This window comes from Salmo salar, chromosome ssa23, assembly GCF_905237065.1.
Source record: "Salmo salar chromosome ssa23, Ssal_v3.1, whole genome shotgun sequence".
Classification (NCBI taxonomy): Eukaryota; Metazoa; Chordata; class Actinopteri; order Salmoniformes; family Salmonidae; genus Salmo; species Salmo salar.
In genome coordinates this window covers 44,751,723-44,770,263 of record NC_059464.1, presented here as the reverse complement: position 1 = coordinate 44,770,263, position 18,541 = coordinate 44,751,723, and the positions used below count along the sequence as shown (strand labels likewise).

Below are 18,541 nucleotides of genomic sequence, written 5' to 3'. Positions count from 1 at the left end.
TAAAAATGATCACTTGTATTTTAACAGCAACGGTTCCTACCTAGACTTGTTTTCAACAAGAACTTCAACAGTAAGATGTACAGTAGACCTGATCATTTTTCATCTTCATCTGTACTGTTACTTAGGGTTGCACAATCAGTAGCTAACTAACTCGCTTTGGCTAACGTTAGCTATTAGCTGTGTACAAGGCCAGGGGATTGTTTGAAAGAGAAACTCACATATACTACTATGAGATAGTACGCCCTTATTTCTGCTAATCGCCTTTTATAATATATAGTCACAGGACCAGGTCAATACCATGTTAAAGACCCCAGTCACAGGACCAGGTCAACACCATGTTAAAGACCCCAGTCACAGGACCTGGTCAACACCATGTTAAAGACCCCAGTCACAGGACCAGGTCAACACCATGTTAAAGACCCCAGTCACAGGACCAGGTCAATACCATGTTTAAAGACCCCAGTCACAGGACCAGGTCAATACCATGTTAAAGACCCCAGTCACAGGACCAGGTCAATACCATGTTAAAGACCCCAGTCACAGGACCAGGTCAATACCATGTTTAAAGACCCCAGTCACAGGACCAGGTCAATACCATGTTAAAGACCCCAGTCACAGGACCAGGTCAATACCATGTTAAAGACCCCAGTCACAGGACCTGGTCAACAACATGTTAAAGACCCCAGTCATAGGACCAGGTCAACACCATGTTAAAGACCCCAGTCATAGGACCAGGTCAATACCATGTTAAAGAAAATCAATGACTACCTTCTCCTACTTAAAGTCAACATTTAAATCTTGCTCAAAAGGATTTGAATTAAAGATCTTTCCTAATAAGGAACAATACTGTACACAAATAACAGCTAACCCTTGCCCTGGATTGGAACGAAAAGCAAGCATATGTGGCCAAGACTTTGCCTTCCCCCATTGCATATGATAATCAGCTAAATAGACATACATATAATTTTTTTTGTATTTTACCCCCTTTTTCTCCCCAATATCGTGATATCCAATTGCGATCCAATTACGATCTTGTCTCATCGCTGCAACTCCCCAACAGACTTGGGAGAGGCGAAGGTCGAGTCATGCGTCCTCTGAAACATGACCCGCCAAGCCGCGCTTCTTAACACCCGCCCGTTTAACCCGGAAGTCAGCTGCCCCAACGTGTCGGCGGAAACACCTTTCAACTGACGACCAAAGTCAGCCTGCAGGCGCCCGGTCCGCCACAAGGAGTTGCTAGAGAGCGATGAGCCAAGCACCCCCGGCCAAACCCTCCCCTAACCCTGACGACGCTGAGCCAATTGTGCGCCGCCCTATGGGACTTCCGGTCACGGCCGGTTGTGACATAGCCTGTGATCGAATCAGGGTCTGTAGTGACGCCTCAAACACTGCGATGCAGTGCCTTAAACTGCTGCTCCACTGTTTAGTGAGCCTGCCAGGTCAGTGCCTTAGACTGCTGCTCCACTGTTTAGTGAGCCTGCCAGGTCAGTGCCTTAGACTGCTGTGACACTGTTTAGTGACCCTGCCAGGTCAGTGCCTTAGACTGCTGCTCCACTGTTTAGTGACCCTGCCAGGTCAGTGCCTTAGACTGCTGTGACACTGTTTAGTGACCCTGCCAGGTAAGTGCCTTAGACTGCTGCTCCACTGTTTAGTGACCCTGCCAGGTCAGTGCCTTAGACTGCTGCTTCACTGTTTAGTGACCCTGCCAGGTCAGTGCCTTAGACTGCTGCTCCACTGTTTAGTGAGCCTGCCAGGTCAGTGCCTTAGACTGCTGCTCCACTGTTTAGTGAGCCTGCCAAGTCAGTGCCTTAGACTGCTGTGACACTGTTTAGTGAGTCTGCCAGGTCAGTGCCTTAGACTGCTGCTCCACTGTTTAGTGAGCCTGCCAGGTCAGTGCCTTAGACTGCTGCTCCACTGTTTAGTGAGCCTGCCAGGTCAGTGCCTTAGACTGCTGCTCCACTGTTTAGTGAGTCCGCCAGGTCAGTGCCTTAGACTGCTGTGACACTGTTTAGTGAGTCTGCCAGGTCAGTGCCTTAGACAGCTGCTCCACTGTTTAGTGACCCTGCCAGGTCAGTGCCTTAGACTGCTGCTCCACTGTTTAGTGAGCCTGCCAGGTCAGTGCCTTAGACTGCTGCTCCACTGTTTAGTGAGCCTGCCAGGTCAGTGCCTTAGACTGCTGCTCCACTGTTTAGTGAGCCTGCCAGGTCAGTGCCTTAGACTGCTGCTCCACTGTTTAGTGAGTCTGCCAGGTCAGTGCCTTAGACTGCTGCTCCACTGTTTAGTGACCCTGCCAGGTAAGTGCCTTAGACTGCTGCTCCACTGTTTAGTGAGTCTGCCAGGTCAGTGCCTTAGACTGCTGCTCCACTGTTTAGTGACCCTGCCAGGTCAGTGCCTTAGACTGCTGCTCCACTGTTTAGTGAGCCTGCCAGGTCAGTGCCTTAGACTGCTGCTCCACTGTTTAGTGAGCCTGCCAGGTCAGTGCCTTAGACTGCTGCTCCACTGTTTAGTGAGCCTGCCAGGTCAGTGCCTTAGACTGCTGCTCCACTGTTTAGTGAGTCTGCCAGGTCAGTGCCTTAGACTGCTGCTCCACTGTTTAGTGACCCTGCCAGGTAAGTGCCTTAGACTGCTGCTCCACTGTTTAGTGAGTCTGCCAGGTCAGTGCCTTAGACTGCTGCTCCACTGTTTAGTGACCCTGCCAGGTCAGTGCCTTAGACTGCTGCTCCACTGTTTAGTGAGCCTGCCAGGTCAGTGCCTTAGACTGCTGCTCCACTGTTTAGTGACCCTGCCAGGTCAGTGCCTTAGACTGCTGCTCCACTGTTTAGTGAGTCTGCCAGGTCAGTGCCTTAGACAGCTGCTCCACTGTTTAGTGACCCTGCCAGGTCAGTGCCTTAGACTGCTGCTCCACTGTTTAGTGAGCCTGCCAGGTCAGTGCCTTAGACTGCTGCTCCACTGTTTAGTGAGCCTGCCAGGTCAGTGCCTTAGACTGCTGCTCCACTGTTTAGTGAGCCTGCCAGGTCAGTGCCTTAGACTGCTGCTCCACTGTTTAGTGAGTCTGCCAGGTCAGTGCCTTAGACTGCTGCTCCACTGTTTAGTGACCCTGCCAGGTAAGTGCCTTAGACTGCTGTGACACTGTTTAGTGAGTCTGCCAGGTCAGTGCCTTAGACTGCTGCTCCACTGTTTAGTGACCCTGCCAGGTCGGTGCCTTAGACTGCTGCTCCACTGTTTAGTGAGCCTGCCAGGTCAGTGCCTTAGACTGCTGCTCCACTGTTTAGTGACCCTGCCAGGTCAGTGCCTTAGACTGCTGCTCCACTGTTTAGTGAGTCCGCCAGGTCAGTGCCTTAGACTGCTGTGACACTGTTTAGTGAGTCTGCCAGGTCAGTGCCTTACACTGCTGTGACACTGTTTAGTGAGTCTGCCAGGTCAGTGCCTTAGACTGCTGCTCCACTGTTTAGTGACCCTGCCAGGTCAGTGCCTTAGACAGCTGCTCCACTGTTTAGTGACCCTGCCAGGTCAGTGCCTTAGACTGCTGCTCCACTGTTTAGTGAGCCTGCCAGGTCAGTGCCTTAGACTGCTGCTCCACTGTTTAGTGAGCCTGCCAGGTCAGTGCCTTAGACTGCTGCTCCACTGTTTAGTGAGCCTGCCAGGTCAGTGCCTTAGACTGCTGCTCCACTGTTTAGTGAGTCTGCCAGGTCAGTGCCTTAGACTGCTGCTCCACTGTTTAGTGACCCTGCCAGGTAAGTGCCTTAGACTGCTGCTCCACTGTTTAGTGAGTCTGCCAGGTCAGTGCCTTAGACTGCTGCTCCACTGTTTAGTGACCCTGCCAGGTCAGTGCCTTAGACTGCTGCTCCACTGTTTAGTGAGCCTGCCAGGTCAGTGCCTTAGACTGCTGCTCCACTGTTTAGTGACCCTGCCAGGTCAGTGCCTTAGACTGCTGCTCCACTGTTTAGTGAGCCTGCCAGGTCAGTGCCTTAGACTGCTGCTCCACTGTTTAGTGAGCCTGCCAAGTCAGTGCCTTAGACTGCTGTGACACTGTTTAGTGAGTCTGCCAGGTCAGTGCCTTAGACTGCTGCTCCACTGTTTAGTGAGCCTGCCAGGTCAGTGCCTTAGACTGCTGTGACACTGTTTAGTGAGCCTGCCAGGTCAGTGCCTTAGACTGCTGCTCCACTGTTTAGTGAGCCTGCCAGGTCAGTGCCTTAGACTGCTGCTCCACTGTTTAGTGAGTCCGCCAGGTCAGTGCCTTAGACTGCTGTGACACTGTTTAGTGAGTCTGCCAGGTCAGTGCCTTAGACAGCTGCTCCACTGTTTAGTGACCCTGCCAGGTCAGTGCCTTAGACTGCTGCTCCACTGTTTAGTGAGCCTGCCAGGTCAGTGCCTTAGACTGCTGCTCCACTGTTTAGTGAGCCTGCCAGGTCAGTGCCTTAGACTGCTGCTCCACTGTTTAGTGAGCCTGCCAGGTCAGTGCCTTAGACTGCTGCTCCACTGTTTAGTGAGTCTGCCAGGTCAGTGCCTTAGACTGCTGTGACACTGTTTAGTGAGTCTGCCAGGTCAGTGCCTTAGACTGCTGCTCCACTGTTTAGTGAGCCTGCCAGGTCAGTGCCTTAGACTGCTGCTCCACTGTTTAGTGAGCCTGCCAGGTCAGTGCCTTAGACTGCTGCTCCACTGTTTAGTGAGCCTGCCAGGTCAGTGCCTTAGACTGCTGCTCCACTGTTTAGTGAGCCTGCCAGGTCAGTGCCTTAGACTGCTGCTCCACTGTTTAGTGAGCCTGCCAGGTCAGTGCCTTAGACTGCTGCTCCACTGTTTAGTGAGCCTGCCAGGTCAGTGCCTTAGACTGCTGCTCCACTGTTTAGTGAGCCTGCCAGGTCAGTGCCTTAGACTGCTGCTCCACTGTTTAGTGAGCCTGCCAGGTCAGTGCCTTAGACTGCTGCTCCACTGTTTAGTGAGCCTGCCAGGTCAGTGCCTTAGACTGCTGCTGCCACTGTTTAGTGAGCCTGCCAGGTCAGTGCCTTAGACTGCTGCTGTCCACTGTTTAGTGAGCCTGCCAGGTCAGTGCCTTAGACTGCTGCTCCACTGTTTAGTGACCCTGCCAGGTCAGTGCCTTAGACTGCTGCTGCTCCACTGTTTAGTGAGCCTGCCAGGTCAGTGCCTTAGACTGCTGCTGCTCCACTGTTTAGTGAGCCTGCCAGGTCAGTGCCTTAGACTGCTGCTCCACTGTTTAGTGAGTCTGCCAGGTCAGTGCCTTAGACTGCTGCTCCACTGTTTAGTGACCCTGCCAGGTCAGTGCCTTAGACTGCTGCTCCACTGTTTAGTGAGCCTGCCAGGTCAGTGCCTTAGACTGCTGCTCCACTGTTTAGTGAGCCTGCCAGGTCAGTGCCTTAGACTGCTGCTCCACTGTTTAGTGACCCTGCCAGGTCAGTGCCTTAGACTGCTGCTCCACTGTTTAGTGAGCCTGCCAGGTCAGTGCCTTAGACTGCTGCTCCACTGTTTAGTGACCCTGCCAGGTCAGTGCCTTAGACTGCTGCTACACTGTTTAGTGAGTCTGCCAGGTCAGTGCCTTAGACTGCTGCTCCACTGTTTAGTGAGTCTGCCAGGTCAGTGCCTTAGACTGCTGCTCCACTGTTTAGTGACCCTGCCAGGTCAGTGCCTTAGACTGCTGCTGCTCCACTGTTTAGTGAGCCTGCCAGGTCAGTGCCTTAGACTGCTGCTCCACTGTTTAGTGAGCCTGCCAGGTCAGTGCCTTAGACTGCTGCTGCTCCACTGTTTAGTGAGCCTGCCAGGTCAGTGCCTTAGACTGCTGCTCCACTGTTTAGTGACCCTGCCAGGTCAGTGCCTTAGACTGCTGCTGCTCCACTGTTTAGTGAGCCTGCCAGGTCAGTGCCTTAGACTGCTGCTCCACTGTTTAGTGACCCTGCCAGGTCAGTGCCTTAGACTGCTGCTCGACTCAGGAGGCCATCAGCTTAATATATTATTCCAAAAAATATTGTTAACAGAAGAAACATCTTGAAAAAAAAACATGGCACCACTATGGCATGTAGTACTAGGTCCTCACTACCCAGTGCAAACTACCCTTGGCCTTGTGGAAACTCCCCTTGGCCTTGTGCAAACTACCCTTGGCCTTGTGCAAACTACCCTTGGCCTTGTGCAAACTACCCTTGGCCTTGTTAAGATGATCTAACGTCCATCTAGCCAATCACCAGCGTTTGATAAGAGGGGCCATTCTCTCTGTTGAGTGTTTCTGCCGGTGGTTGAGGTCAGCCATGTTGGGTGTGTGGCCAAAGCCAGAAAACTGCTCTACTAATACGGTCATCCCAGCCCTGTCGTAAACAGCAGATCAATGGACAGGTCAGAATGCACAAAGATTCCCTTTAAAGAGGTCAGGGTTCACCCCAGCCCTCTGTCCATTCAATTTCAGGCAAATTGGGGGAGACCTGGCGGGATCGAAGACTGTTCCCATCTGGTCAGCTATTGTCTCCCAAAAACTGGGACTTGCATATACTAAATGTTTCATTTTACATGTTAGGCATTTAGCAAACACTCTCTTCCAGAGCGGCTTACAGGAGCAATTAGTGTTAGATGCCTTGCTCAAGGGAACATCGACAGATTTTTCACATAGTCCTTTCGGTTACTGGTCCAACTGCTAGGCTCCCTGCCATCTTACTTCATGTTTTTTCTTCATTTTTGAAAATATGATACAATGTAGTGTCATGTCATAGAGGATGTAGTGTGATGTCATAGAGCATGTTGCAGACCAGTGTGCTACTGCAGGTGGTATAACACTGACTGTTATCAAAATGAAATCAGACGCAATAAACATCACAGAACTCTGGTGGCTTTCCTTCCCTGAGCTTTTTTCAAATGTTTGAGAGGAACTAAAATACTATTTCAGAGTGGATAATACAACCTAGTCACCCACATGACAGATCGGGCCTAGCCTATAGATACATAGAACAATAGAGTTGATCTCGACAATGATGGCGAGTGTAGGAGAGCCAATGAAAGGACCAATGACAGGCAGATTAGTGACAGGTCACAGGACAGCAGGACAGGATAACCCCCAACCCCAGCCAGAGCTCAGAGCAGGCCAGGCCGTGACATCACAAAGCCTTTCCCAATGAGCGAGAAGTGGCTTCTCGTGAATTATATATCACATCTCCCTGAGACAGAGAGAGAGAGAAAGAGAGAGAGGTAACCCTTGAACTCTCTGGGCCTCTGGACAGACTGGGAGCAGCAGCAAAGAGAGAAAGAGAGAGGACCCTCCTCCAACCTCAAATCAAATTTTATTGGTTACATACACATATTTAGCAGATGTTATTGCGGGTGTAGCTAAATGCTTGTGTTCCTAGCTCCAACAGTGCAGTAATATCTAACAATTCACAACAATACACACAAATCTAAAAGTAAAATAATGGAATTAAGAAATATATAAATATATATATAAACTTCCACCACACCTTAACTCATTGTTAACCTTTAGACGTATAAGTTAGCAGACCTGGACTCAGGGATGGCTAACCCTGGAGAATGTGGAATGATCTAGAAAAACTCCTTTAGAGTTGGTGCCTCTAGGGCAATTCAGGCAGATGTTAGAAGGCCTTTTTACTGAAGAATATGTTTGTTTCATATGATTGAGTTTTTCTTTTCATGTATTGTGTAATTGATGTGTATATAGATATATATATATATATATAGTGTAATTCTTGTTTATTGATGCAGGGCTCATCTGTAAATGTCTCTGCTTAAATAAAGATTAAATAAATCCATATCAAAACTTCAAATAAACTAAAAGCAACAATGATATTGGTGTTGCTTCTGATCAACAAGGAATCGGTGAGACTTATAATAAAGTATCACCAGGCTATTCTACTGACTCAAATTATTGTAGTTTTCTTCCCTGTCTCTAAGTCATATCATACAGAAAAATCAATGAAAAACGGATCCTAAAGATCCTACCCAAAATATAAGCATGATTAAACTAAAGCTAATCCCTGTGGTTGTGTCAGAAAGGGCCTGGTGATGCTGAATAGACCACGGACCTGAACAGCTGTCCAATCCAATGATATGTGGACAAATGAAACACAGTCTTTTCTTTAGGGGCAGTCAGGATCAGGCCAGACAAAGGGTTAAAAGTGAAAGGCCTTTTGAGAGATTCCTCTGTGTAACAGACCACACCACGGAACAATCACAGAGCAGAGCAGTGGTCTACACTGACAGTTCAATCATAGAACACAGAGGACTGACTGATTCTGTGTTTCTGTGTTTCCATCTTACTTTACCTGAAATTACACGGATTACCTCATTTGATTAGCTTTCAGATAGACTGTCCGTCACTACTTAATTGACCCTTAAAAGTTTTAAAACCAGCCTATAACTCCACAAGAAGCTTTTACCACTAATAAGGATAAGCCTGTCCTCTCCCTGAAACACTGGACAACTTCTATTGACATGGAAAATTCACTAAGGAAAGCTCTAGAGGACTGTGTCAGTTATTACAGTTGTTGTTGTTTGGCTCCCGAGTGGCGCAGCGGTCTAAGGCACTGCATCGGTACAGTCCCTGGTTCGAATCCAGGCTGTATCACATCCGGCCATGATTGGGACTCCCATAGGGTGGCACACAATTGGCCCAGCGTCGTTAGGGTTTGGCCGGGGTAGGCTGTCATTGTAAATAAGAATTTGTTCTTAACTGACTTGCTTATTTAAATAAAGGTTAAATGTAAAAAACAAATGTATAGATTCCATTATAACCTTTCCACTTTGTTACCTCGAGCACCATACTTACTTGCGATAGTCAGGCGGGCTCTTTGGCTTAGGATGGCTCCATATTTGTTCTGGGAGAGGCACTGATAGAACCCTCCGTCTGATCCCTTCTCCATCTCTCCTGACCTCCAGTATGTACAGTGAGCCGTTGGACAGGAACTGATGCCGCTCGCTCTCCGCTAACCTGACTCCATTCCTCAGCCATCTGATGACGATGGGAGGCTGTCCGTGGGCCACACAGTCCAGGACCACTGGATCCTTGGGTATCACTGTTATATCACTGGGCATGATGATGAAGGAGAGTTCACTGAAACAAAAAACACCTGGAAAGAGAGGGGGGAATTAGTGAGATGGAAGGAGGGAAGAGGAGATAGGTGTAACCGTTTTTCTTCCGTCCCTCTCTTCGGCCCAACCTGGGCTCGGACCAGGGACCCTTGCAAACATCAACAACTGACACCCACGAAGCATCGTTACCCATCGCGCCACAAAAGCCGCGGCCCTTGCAACGCAAGGGGAAACCCTACTTCAAGTCTCTGAGCGAGTGACGTCACTGATTGAAACGCTATTAGCGCGCACCACCGCTAACTAACTAGCAATTTCACATCGGTTACAGAGGCACGGAGGGGAAAGGGGTGGAAGGATAGGATGGAGAGGAGTGCATTGATATGCCAGGCCTGTCATGCCAAAGGAGAACCACTGGTCAGTAACGGACTATGTGTAGAACTCTTGATATTGATGTACACTTGTTTTTATTAGCCTGCTACGTATTCATTGCACCCTTGATTAGTATGTCATTACAGCAGTGCACTTTTTGTTTTACAGCAACTTTCTGTAAACTATTCTATGTATCATACTTACAGAACGCTTCTATTCCCATAGTCTATATATTGAATGTATTTGTCACCCATGAAAACTGTGTGATTGTTTGCATTCCTTCAATTAATAGCATAACACTTTGAGACATAAGACAATGGGTAGTCTACTTGACGTATGAAGAGTGAGTTTGACCAGTGAAAACAGTGGTAATGATTTGTTTTATATCAGGTACAGTGCATAGTCTAGTTATTGCTCAGGTTACTACAGTGTTAATGTGACCTACAAGAGATACTAAATTAAAATGTAAGTCAGTAAATAGTCCGTTTGAATTTGAAAACGTTAGTTAATTGGAATACATGATGTGTGGTCGGAGAGTCAGCGCGGAAATTAAGAACTGGACAGTTGCAAAAAAATTCGCAGTCACTCAAATCAGTCACTAATTTCCTCAAAATCTCTGGTTAATCATATAATTTTACAGATAATATTAGCGTTGCTATCCTTTTATGTTTAAAACTATCAAATCAAATTGTATTTGTCATATGCGCCGAATACAACCTTACCGTGAAATGCTTACTTACAAGCCCTTAACCAACAATGCAGTTCAATAAATAGAGTTAAAAACGTGTATTTTAATTTTTCAAATAACAATAAAACAACAATAATGAGGCTATATACAGGTGGTACCAGACCGAGTCAATGTGTGGGGGTACAGGTTAGTCGAGGTAATTTGTACATGTAGGTAATTTAGGGGTAAAGTGACTAGATCATAAACAGAGAATAGTGATTGTGCTTATTCTCGTGCGTCTCTTTTCCCGGTATAATATTGACCCATTGCGGTCACATTCTGTCGTCATCCAGTCTGGTATACAGTCTGTGTCACACACACGGACCTCAAACACTTTCAGTTGCTGGGAAACTACTACTGACTAACAGAAAATAAGATACAGCAAAAAAAAATGATTTACCTGATAGTGGAATAAACAAAACAAAAAACAGAAAACATTGCTGGTAAAGTTTCTTTTTGAAAATCGCCATTTATCCAGATTGTTCTGTCATTCTATAAATTAGGATCGCAGTTCCCCGTCGTACTACAAACTTCCCCAAATTACGAATGACACGAGTGGTGCAACCACACAACTCCTGAGTTGAGGAGGACCCTCTCCCCCTGACCGCGCATGCGCTACTCGAGCCAAGCTTTCATCCGTTGGCGCTCTGTTGGTCTTGGTCCAAGACTCTTGGAGCAGAGCAAATGTATGGTCTACTCTACACCTATAGAGAACAAGAAGCATCTCTCTCTTTCTCTGACAAAACACATAAAACCATTGAGAAACAACTATCAACAAAGTGTGCAGGTTCCTTAGATAAAATGTCTGACAGTCTCTTTATTTGAGTATTCCTTCATATTTGGAGTAGGCTAGGCCTTCTCACAGGAATGGAACTATAACACCATTATATTTGTTGACTTTGCACCAGAAATTGCAGGAAACACAATATATTGGTTAGATTCTGTATTGGTTATTATTACCAAAGGCCATTGGATATTAAACTAGTGATCAGGTCCCTCCCTATATGAGACAGCTGCTCTGTTTGAAGACAGAACTTGGTAATTATTAAGATATATTGATGGTAGCCAGTCAGCTGGCTTCCTACTGAATTCAGATATTGATCCAATAGACCTGTACCTGGAGAGGCGTGGCCTTTTGACAATGACCCTCCTCCCCTCCCCTCTGTTCCCAGACTCTCATTCAACAGCAATACGATTGAGAGCAATAGTAATGGCGTCTTTTTGTAGACACTAATTCCACCATGGCTTGTTGGCCAAAGCCTATGGGGAAATGAATGGGTTTTCTGTACTAACAGGTGGTGACTCATGTATTCCAAATGGCACTCTGTGGAACTCAATAGAACTCTAAACAGCAGTTTTTAAAACTACCTTTCTCTTATCACCATTCTAATATAGTGCCTGCCACCATACAGGCCGAAATACACTCTGTAGAACTCACACGTTGGTGTACATTCTTTATTTCTTCACGTCGTCGTTGATTAGAAGACATACAGCCCAAACAACACTCATGGTGTGGAGGGTAGCACAGCACAGGCCGGGCTCCTCACCCTCACGGCCAGGGTCAAGAGAAAGAGGTCAGGGTTCAGGCTGGGAGAAGTCATGACCAATAGGAGTAAAGGTCATTAACTTGTTATGAATATGGTCGAGGGCCTGGGAACGGAGACACGTGACCAACAGACTTCGTTCTGATTGGTCTAGAGGCAGTGTGGGTGGAGTAGGGGAGGCCCCTTCCCCCCCAGTGACTCCAGGAGCCATTCGATGGGCTGAGGTGACCTCTAACCTTTTTGGGGTTGGGGGCTTGAGGTTGACCCCCAGCTCTGCCATATTGTCAATGAAAAAGAACAAATCGGATAAAAGATCTATAAAGTAGGAGGGACAAATGTTCAAAGCTTTGTAGTTGTGCCAGTTTCTGGTCATCGTCGAAGGGGACACAGAGGACATGCTCAGTATGCTTTCATCAATAGTGTTGTTTCTGTAGGACAGTCTTTCAATCAGTATTATATGTATGTGTTTAAAAAAGAATACTGTGGATCTGTGTACATCAACTTTACCATTTCAAAAGGAAGCAAACATGATAAAGATCAAGATTCTTTAAAAAAAAGTTTATTGGCTTTTAAAACCACTTTAAAAATCTCACCAGTGAGTACTTTCCATTGAAAAAAAGAAACATGAATGCTTTGTTTTGCCATATTAACAAGCTACTGTACATATGACACAGTACACCAGACAACAACAGAGGGAGGGAGCTTCTTCTACTGGTAGGAATGAACAGGATAGTCAAACTGAGTTGGTACTGGCTCAGGGTCAGTCAGAACTCACAACGTACAGAGTCACTGCTTGATGGAACCATAGAATCATTACAACTCATTCTAATTCTATAGTTGGAACTCGTGTACATCTAAAGATGGAGATGCATTTTCCTTCATTCAAAGATTGAATTCAAATATCAGTGCCTTATAGTAGTAATGCAAAAATCTGGATTTTTTTTTTTAAACAACGTATTTCTTTACAAATGCTACATTTAAAAAAAGTATGTAAAAATAAAAACATAAGTCAATCATTAACGAAACATAGCTCCATACACACAGAACAATTTTAACTTATGTTAAGTAAACAGCCCACAATGTAAAATAATGTAACTCACTGTAATTAAGTTAACTACAGTAGCACTACCAGTCAGGTACACAGAACCCGCCCAACTTACTGTAATTAAGTTAACTACAGTAGCACTGCCAGTCAGGTACTACAGTAGCACTGCCAGTCAGGTACTACAGTAGCACTGCCAGTCAGGTACTACAGTAGCACTGCCAGTCAGGTACTACAGTAGCACTGCCAGTCAGGTACTACAGTAGCACTGCCAGTCAGGTACACAGAGTCAGCCCTTACCACAGCAGACAGTGGTTACCTTAATAAGTGTGCATCCGAAAAGGCACCCTATTCCCTATATAGTGCACTACTACAGTTCTGACCAGGTAAAAAGTAGTGCACTATATAGGAAATAGGGTGCCATTTTGGAGGCACCTGACAATACAAAGTAGTAGATAGAAATCATGAAGACATGCACGCCTACGTATCACAGTCATTGTTTAACATAATGAAACATGTAGGTTTTTAAACGCTTTTTTTCTTTTTAAATCATTTTAAACATTTAATTTTTCCTTAACGCTTAGATTATATTCTCGTGGATGAGAATGAGTAAATCTCACTGAGATCATTATTAATGCACATTTTTTTTTGCTACATGACAATTATAGTAGTCATTTTCTACATGACAATTCTTTCTTAGATCATAAAAAATATTTTTTTTTGTTGTTTTTGTTTGTTGTTGTTGTTGTTGTTGCGGGCCTTCATTCATCATTCCTTCGTGACATTTGTCCATTATAAGGTTTGTGACAAAGCCATGTTTCATATCATAGAAATTTAGTGCAATAAAAAGTGAACCTACAAAGTTTGTTGTTGAAAACATGAACACAATGTCTATAGAATCGACGATGTTACAGAAATGTATGCAACCAGCTAATATATATATATATATATATATCATATAACTCTTGATTTTTTTTTCTTCTTCTTATCAATAAACCATGCTATTGTTCTCGCTCAGAGCACACATCAGAGACCTATTATTATTATTATTATTATTATAATAATTACCTTTGAAAGGAAAGTGAAAACACATCAGCAAACCAGAGACCAAACAGACAGCATTACTTTTACAAATACATCGAGGAGCCGGAAATGCAACACACAACACAGTCTCTATTATCTTGACTAATATACATTAAGCTTTTTTTCTCTTCTCCTTTAATGGCACATAGACTTACTTAGCTAGAATGATGGCCATAATATAGTAGTCTTTTTTCTTGATACATTACATTTCTATGTATCTATCCTATTTACAAATTAATGGAGCTTTAATTTTGACTATGACTTTTACCACAATAACAATAGCCAAAATTCAAGCAAATAATCCTATTATAATCACATAGCTGGCTGGCTAGCAGTGATGGTTTCAACAACATGCTGTCTGGCCCAGTGTTGCCTTAGCAACAACAAGGACCTCCACCATTTCATACGTCTACATGCTGTCTGGCCCAGTGTTGCCTAAGCAACAACAAGGACCTCCACCATTTCATACGTTTACATGCTGTCTGGCCCAGTGTTGCCTAAGCAACAACAAGGACCTCCACCATTTAATACGTTTACATGCTGTCTGGCCCAGTGTTTCCTTAGCAACAACAAGGACCTCCACCATTTCATACGTTTACATGCTGTCTGGTCCAGTGTTGCCTAAGCAACAACAAGGACCTCCATACATTTCATACGTTTACATGCTGTCTGGTCCAGTGTTGCCTAAGCAACAACAAGGACCTCCACCATTTCATACGTTTACATGCTGTCTGGTCCAGTGTTGCCTAAGCAACAACAAGGACCTCTACCATTTCATACGTTTACATGCTGTCTGGTCCAGTGTTGCCTAAGCAACAACAAGGACCTCCATAATTTCATACGTTTACATGCTGTCTGGTCCAGTGTTGCCTAAGCAACAACAAGGACCTCCACCATTTCATACGTTTACATGCTGTCTGGTCCAGTGTTGCCTAAGCAACAACAAGGACCTCTACCATTTCATACGTTTACATGCTGTCTGGTCCAGTGTTGCCTAAGCAACAACAAGGACCTCCACCATTTCATACGTTTACATGCTGTCTGGTCCAGTGTTGCCTAAGCAACAACAAGGACCTCTACCATTTCATACGTTTACATGCTGTCTGGTCCAGTGTTGCCTAAGCAACAACAAGGACCTCTACCATTTCATATACGTTTACATGCTGTCTGGTCCAGTGTTTCCTTAGCAACAACAAGGACCTCTACCATTTCATACGTTTACATGCTGTCTGGTCCAGTGTTGCCTAAGCAACAACAAGGACCTCTACCATTTCATATACGTTTACATGCTGTCTGGTCCAGTGTTTCCTTAGCAACATGCTGTACATGGATTTTCAAAGCTTCTCCTTTTTTCTTTTCTCCCCCCCAAAATGAAACAAAACTCCTTACAGTTATACAGTGTGTTCCAAATGGCACCCTAAAATGGCACCCTATTCTCTAAATAGTGCACTACTTTAGACCAAGGTCCTATGTGTCCTGGTCAAAATCAAGTGCACTATATAGAGTGCCATTAAGGACGTACGTTTCTTTTCACTGATAACATAAGTCTCTAGGAATGCATGGATTATTACAAATCCCATGTATAACAACCTCCTACGATATTACAACTTCTGACGTAAAATTAGGTTCTTTTTAAACAACTGCTGTTCTTTGGTATGGAAATAAGGCTGGATCTCCGGGAAAGACAATCACGATTCGTTTTGTATCTAGATCTTAAGGTGACATCATCAAACTCCAGAAACCAAATCTATGCAACTATCTTCGCAGCCTCAGTTGCCTTCAATGACATATTTAGCCATCGCCATACCATTTATATAACTATGCGTCCCAAATGGCACCCTATTCCCTATGTAGTGCATTACTTTAGACCATGGCCCATAGCCAAATGGCACCCTATTCCCTATGTAGTGCACTACTTTAGACCATCGCCCATAGCCAAATGGCAACCTTTTCCCTATGTAGTGCACTACTTTTGGACCAGGGCCCTGATCCAAAAAAGTAGTGCACTATAAAGGGAATAAGGTGCTATTTGGGACGTGGACAGTATTTTTCAAGCCTGTGAGAAACACTCTGGCCACTAAAACGTGTGTCTGCCTGTTCCGACATTATTCTCCATCTACAACTGATACTAAGTAAGGGCACACTCAGTGTGGTTTGTTTTATACAGTATGGATGCATTAAGTGACCCTGCAAATAAAAAAGGAACCATAAGAAATAGTATTGAAAACATTATCAGAGTTTAAACAGCTGCCTTGATATGAACGGTGAAGCTCTGGATGGTTCTAGATCCAGAATCTGTTTGGTTCTAGAATCGCTTCTAGAATGTGCAGATTCTATGTACTACTATACTATTATATACAGTCTGTCTGTAAAGATGGTGTAAGGCCTTGGACTTTGGAAATAAGGCAGCCAAGTTTGTTGTTGCTTCCCTTCCTAGGAGTGACATATTGTGTCTTCCCCAGATAGACTACCAGCACTAGCAAATCATCTAATCTTCCTCCCATTTCCACATATTGAACGGTACAAGTAGCATGAGATTTAAGATTTCACTGTGGGATAACGCTGTTCAGATATGAACCAGTACAATTGATTTGGTATAATGATAATGTATGATGAAGATAATGTCTTAAATTCAGCACCTGGTAGCTCCCAGATGGTTGCTACCCATTTAGTATTTGGATATGGCAGGCAATGTAATGTGCATGTCATTAAGTTGCCTACTAAGTCCAATATTGTATTTTTCGGTTTGGATTCACTTTTGAAACGCACTCTTCTAAAACAGGATAACAACATCCTACAGATATTTTTTTGGGTGAAGTTCATTTTTGATTGTGTTTTTGTGTGATTGTGTGTGTGATAAGTGTGTGTGTGTGTGTGTGTGTGGATAAGTGTGTGTGTGTCAGAGTGTATTAGGTGATGTATTAGGTGATTTCAGAACATATTGCATTGTTGAATGAGTAGACAATAAAATGTAAGATATGGTTTAACTTTGTGGTATTCATCATACCTTGGGAAATGTATCCCTTTCAACAAGTCTGCCACTGAAATGCCTACGCGGGCCCTGGCCAAAAGGCAGGCCCTGGCCAAAAGGTGGGCCCTGGCCAAAAGCAGTGTACTATGTAGGGAATAAGCTATCATTTTCAGATGAAGCCCATTGTCTCACGGCATGCTTTAAAAATACCTTCTAATTCTTGAAATGCACTCATTTTTGATTTCATTGGAAGGTGAAATTAAGTGGTACTGTGGATTGGTTAGGCTAACAGCGCTATAAAGCAGTGTGTCAGTAGGAGAGTTAGGCTAACAGCGCTATAAAGCAGTGTGTCAGTGGGAGAGGTTAGGCTAACAGTGCTATAAAGCAGTGTGTCAGTAGGAGAGGTTAGGCTAACAGTGCTATAAAGCAGTGTGTCAGTAGGAGAGGTTAGGCTAACAATGCTATAAAGCAGTGTGTCAGTAGGAGAGATTAGGCTAACAGTGCTATAAAGCAGTGTCAGTAGGAGAGGTTAGGCTAACAGCGCTATAAAGCAGTGTGTCAGTGGGAGAGGTTAGGCTAACAATGCTATAAAGCAGTGTGTCAGTAGGAGAGGTTAGGCTAACAGTGCTATAAAGCAGTGTGTCAGTGGGAGAGGTTAGGCTAACAATGCTATAAAGCAGTGTGTCAGTGGGAGAGGTTAGGCTAACAGTGCTATAAAGCAGTGTGTCAGTGGGAGAGGTTAGGCTAACAGTGCTATAAAGCAGTGTGTCAGTAGGAGAGGTTAGGCTAACAATGCTATAAAGCAGTGTGTCAGTAGGAGAGGTTAGGCTAACAGTGCTATAAAGCAGTGTGTCAGTGGGAGAGGTTAGGCTAACAGTGCTATAAAGCAGTGTGTCAGTAGGAGAGGTTAGGCTAACAGCGCTATAAAGCAGTGTGTCAGTGGGAGAGTTAGGCTAACAGTGCTATAAAGCAGTGTGTCAGTAGGAGAGGTTAGGCTAACAGTGCTATAAAGCAGTGTGTCAGTGGGATAGGTTAGGCTAACAGTGCTATAAAGCAGTGTGTCAGTGGGAGAGGTTAGGCTAACAGTGCTATAAAGCAGTGTGTCAGTGGGATTGGTTAGGCTAACAGTGCTATAAAGCAACATATCACTAGGATTGGTTAGGCTGGCACTTTCCACTGGACAAATGGCCAAGAGTCCAGAAGTTTTTTCCCCAACAAACAGTAATAAAAAAAACAGATATACAGAGCATTCGGAAAGTATTCAGAGCGCTTGAGCTCTTCCACATTACATTACAGCCTTATTCTAAAATGGATTAAATAAAAAAATGTCCTCATCAATCTACACACAGTACCTCATAATGCGGAAACAGTTTTATTTTTTTTATTTTTGCCAATTTATAAAATAAAAAAAATAGAAATACCTTATTTACATACGTATTAAGACCCTTGCTATGAGACTCGAAATTGAGCTCAGGTGCTTCCTGTTTCCATTGATCATCCTTGAGATGTTTCTACAACTTGATTGGAGTCCACCTGTGGTAAATTCAATTGATTGGACATGATTTGGAAAGGCACACACCTCTCTATATAAGGTCCCACAGTTGACAGTGCTTGTCAGAGCAAAAACCAAGCCATGAGGTCGAAGGAATTGTCCGTAGAGCTCCGATACAGGATTGTGTCGAGGCACAGGATCTGGGGAAGCGTACCAAAACATTTCTGCTCATCGAAAGTCCCGAAGAACACATTGGCCTCCCATCATTCTTAAATGG

The 18,541-nt window shown here is 44.7% G+C and overlaps 1 protein-coding gene across 1 annotated transcript in view; it reads right to left on the bottom strand.

The window, feature by feature from the left end:
* Window positions 1–10,700, bottom strand: part of LOC106584738 (protogenin B) — a 43,259-nt gene extending 32,559 nt beyond the window's left edge. Inside the window, 3 exon segments of the mRNA XM_045706120.1 lie at window positions 8,774–8,870; window positions 8,872–9,074; window positions 10,533–10,700. Coding sequence (XP_045562076.1) covers window positions 8,774–8,870; window positions 8,872–9,074; window positions 10,533–10,602 — 370 coding nt within the window. The 5' untranslated portion in view covers window positions 10,603–10,700.
* Between the last annotated feature and the right edge of the window lie 7,841 nt (window positions 10,701–18,541).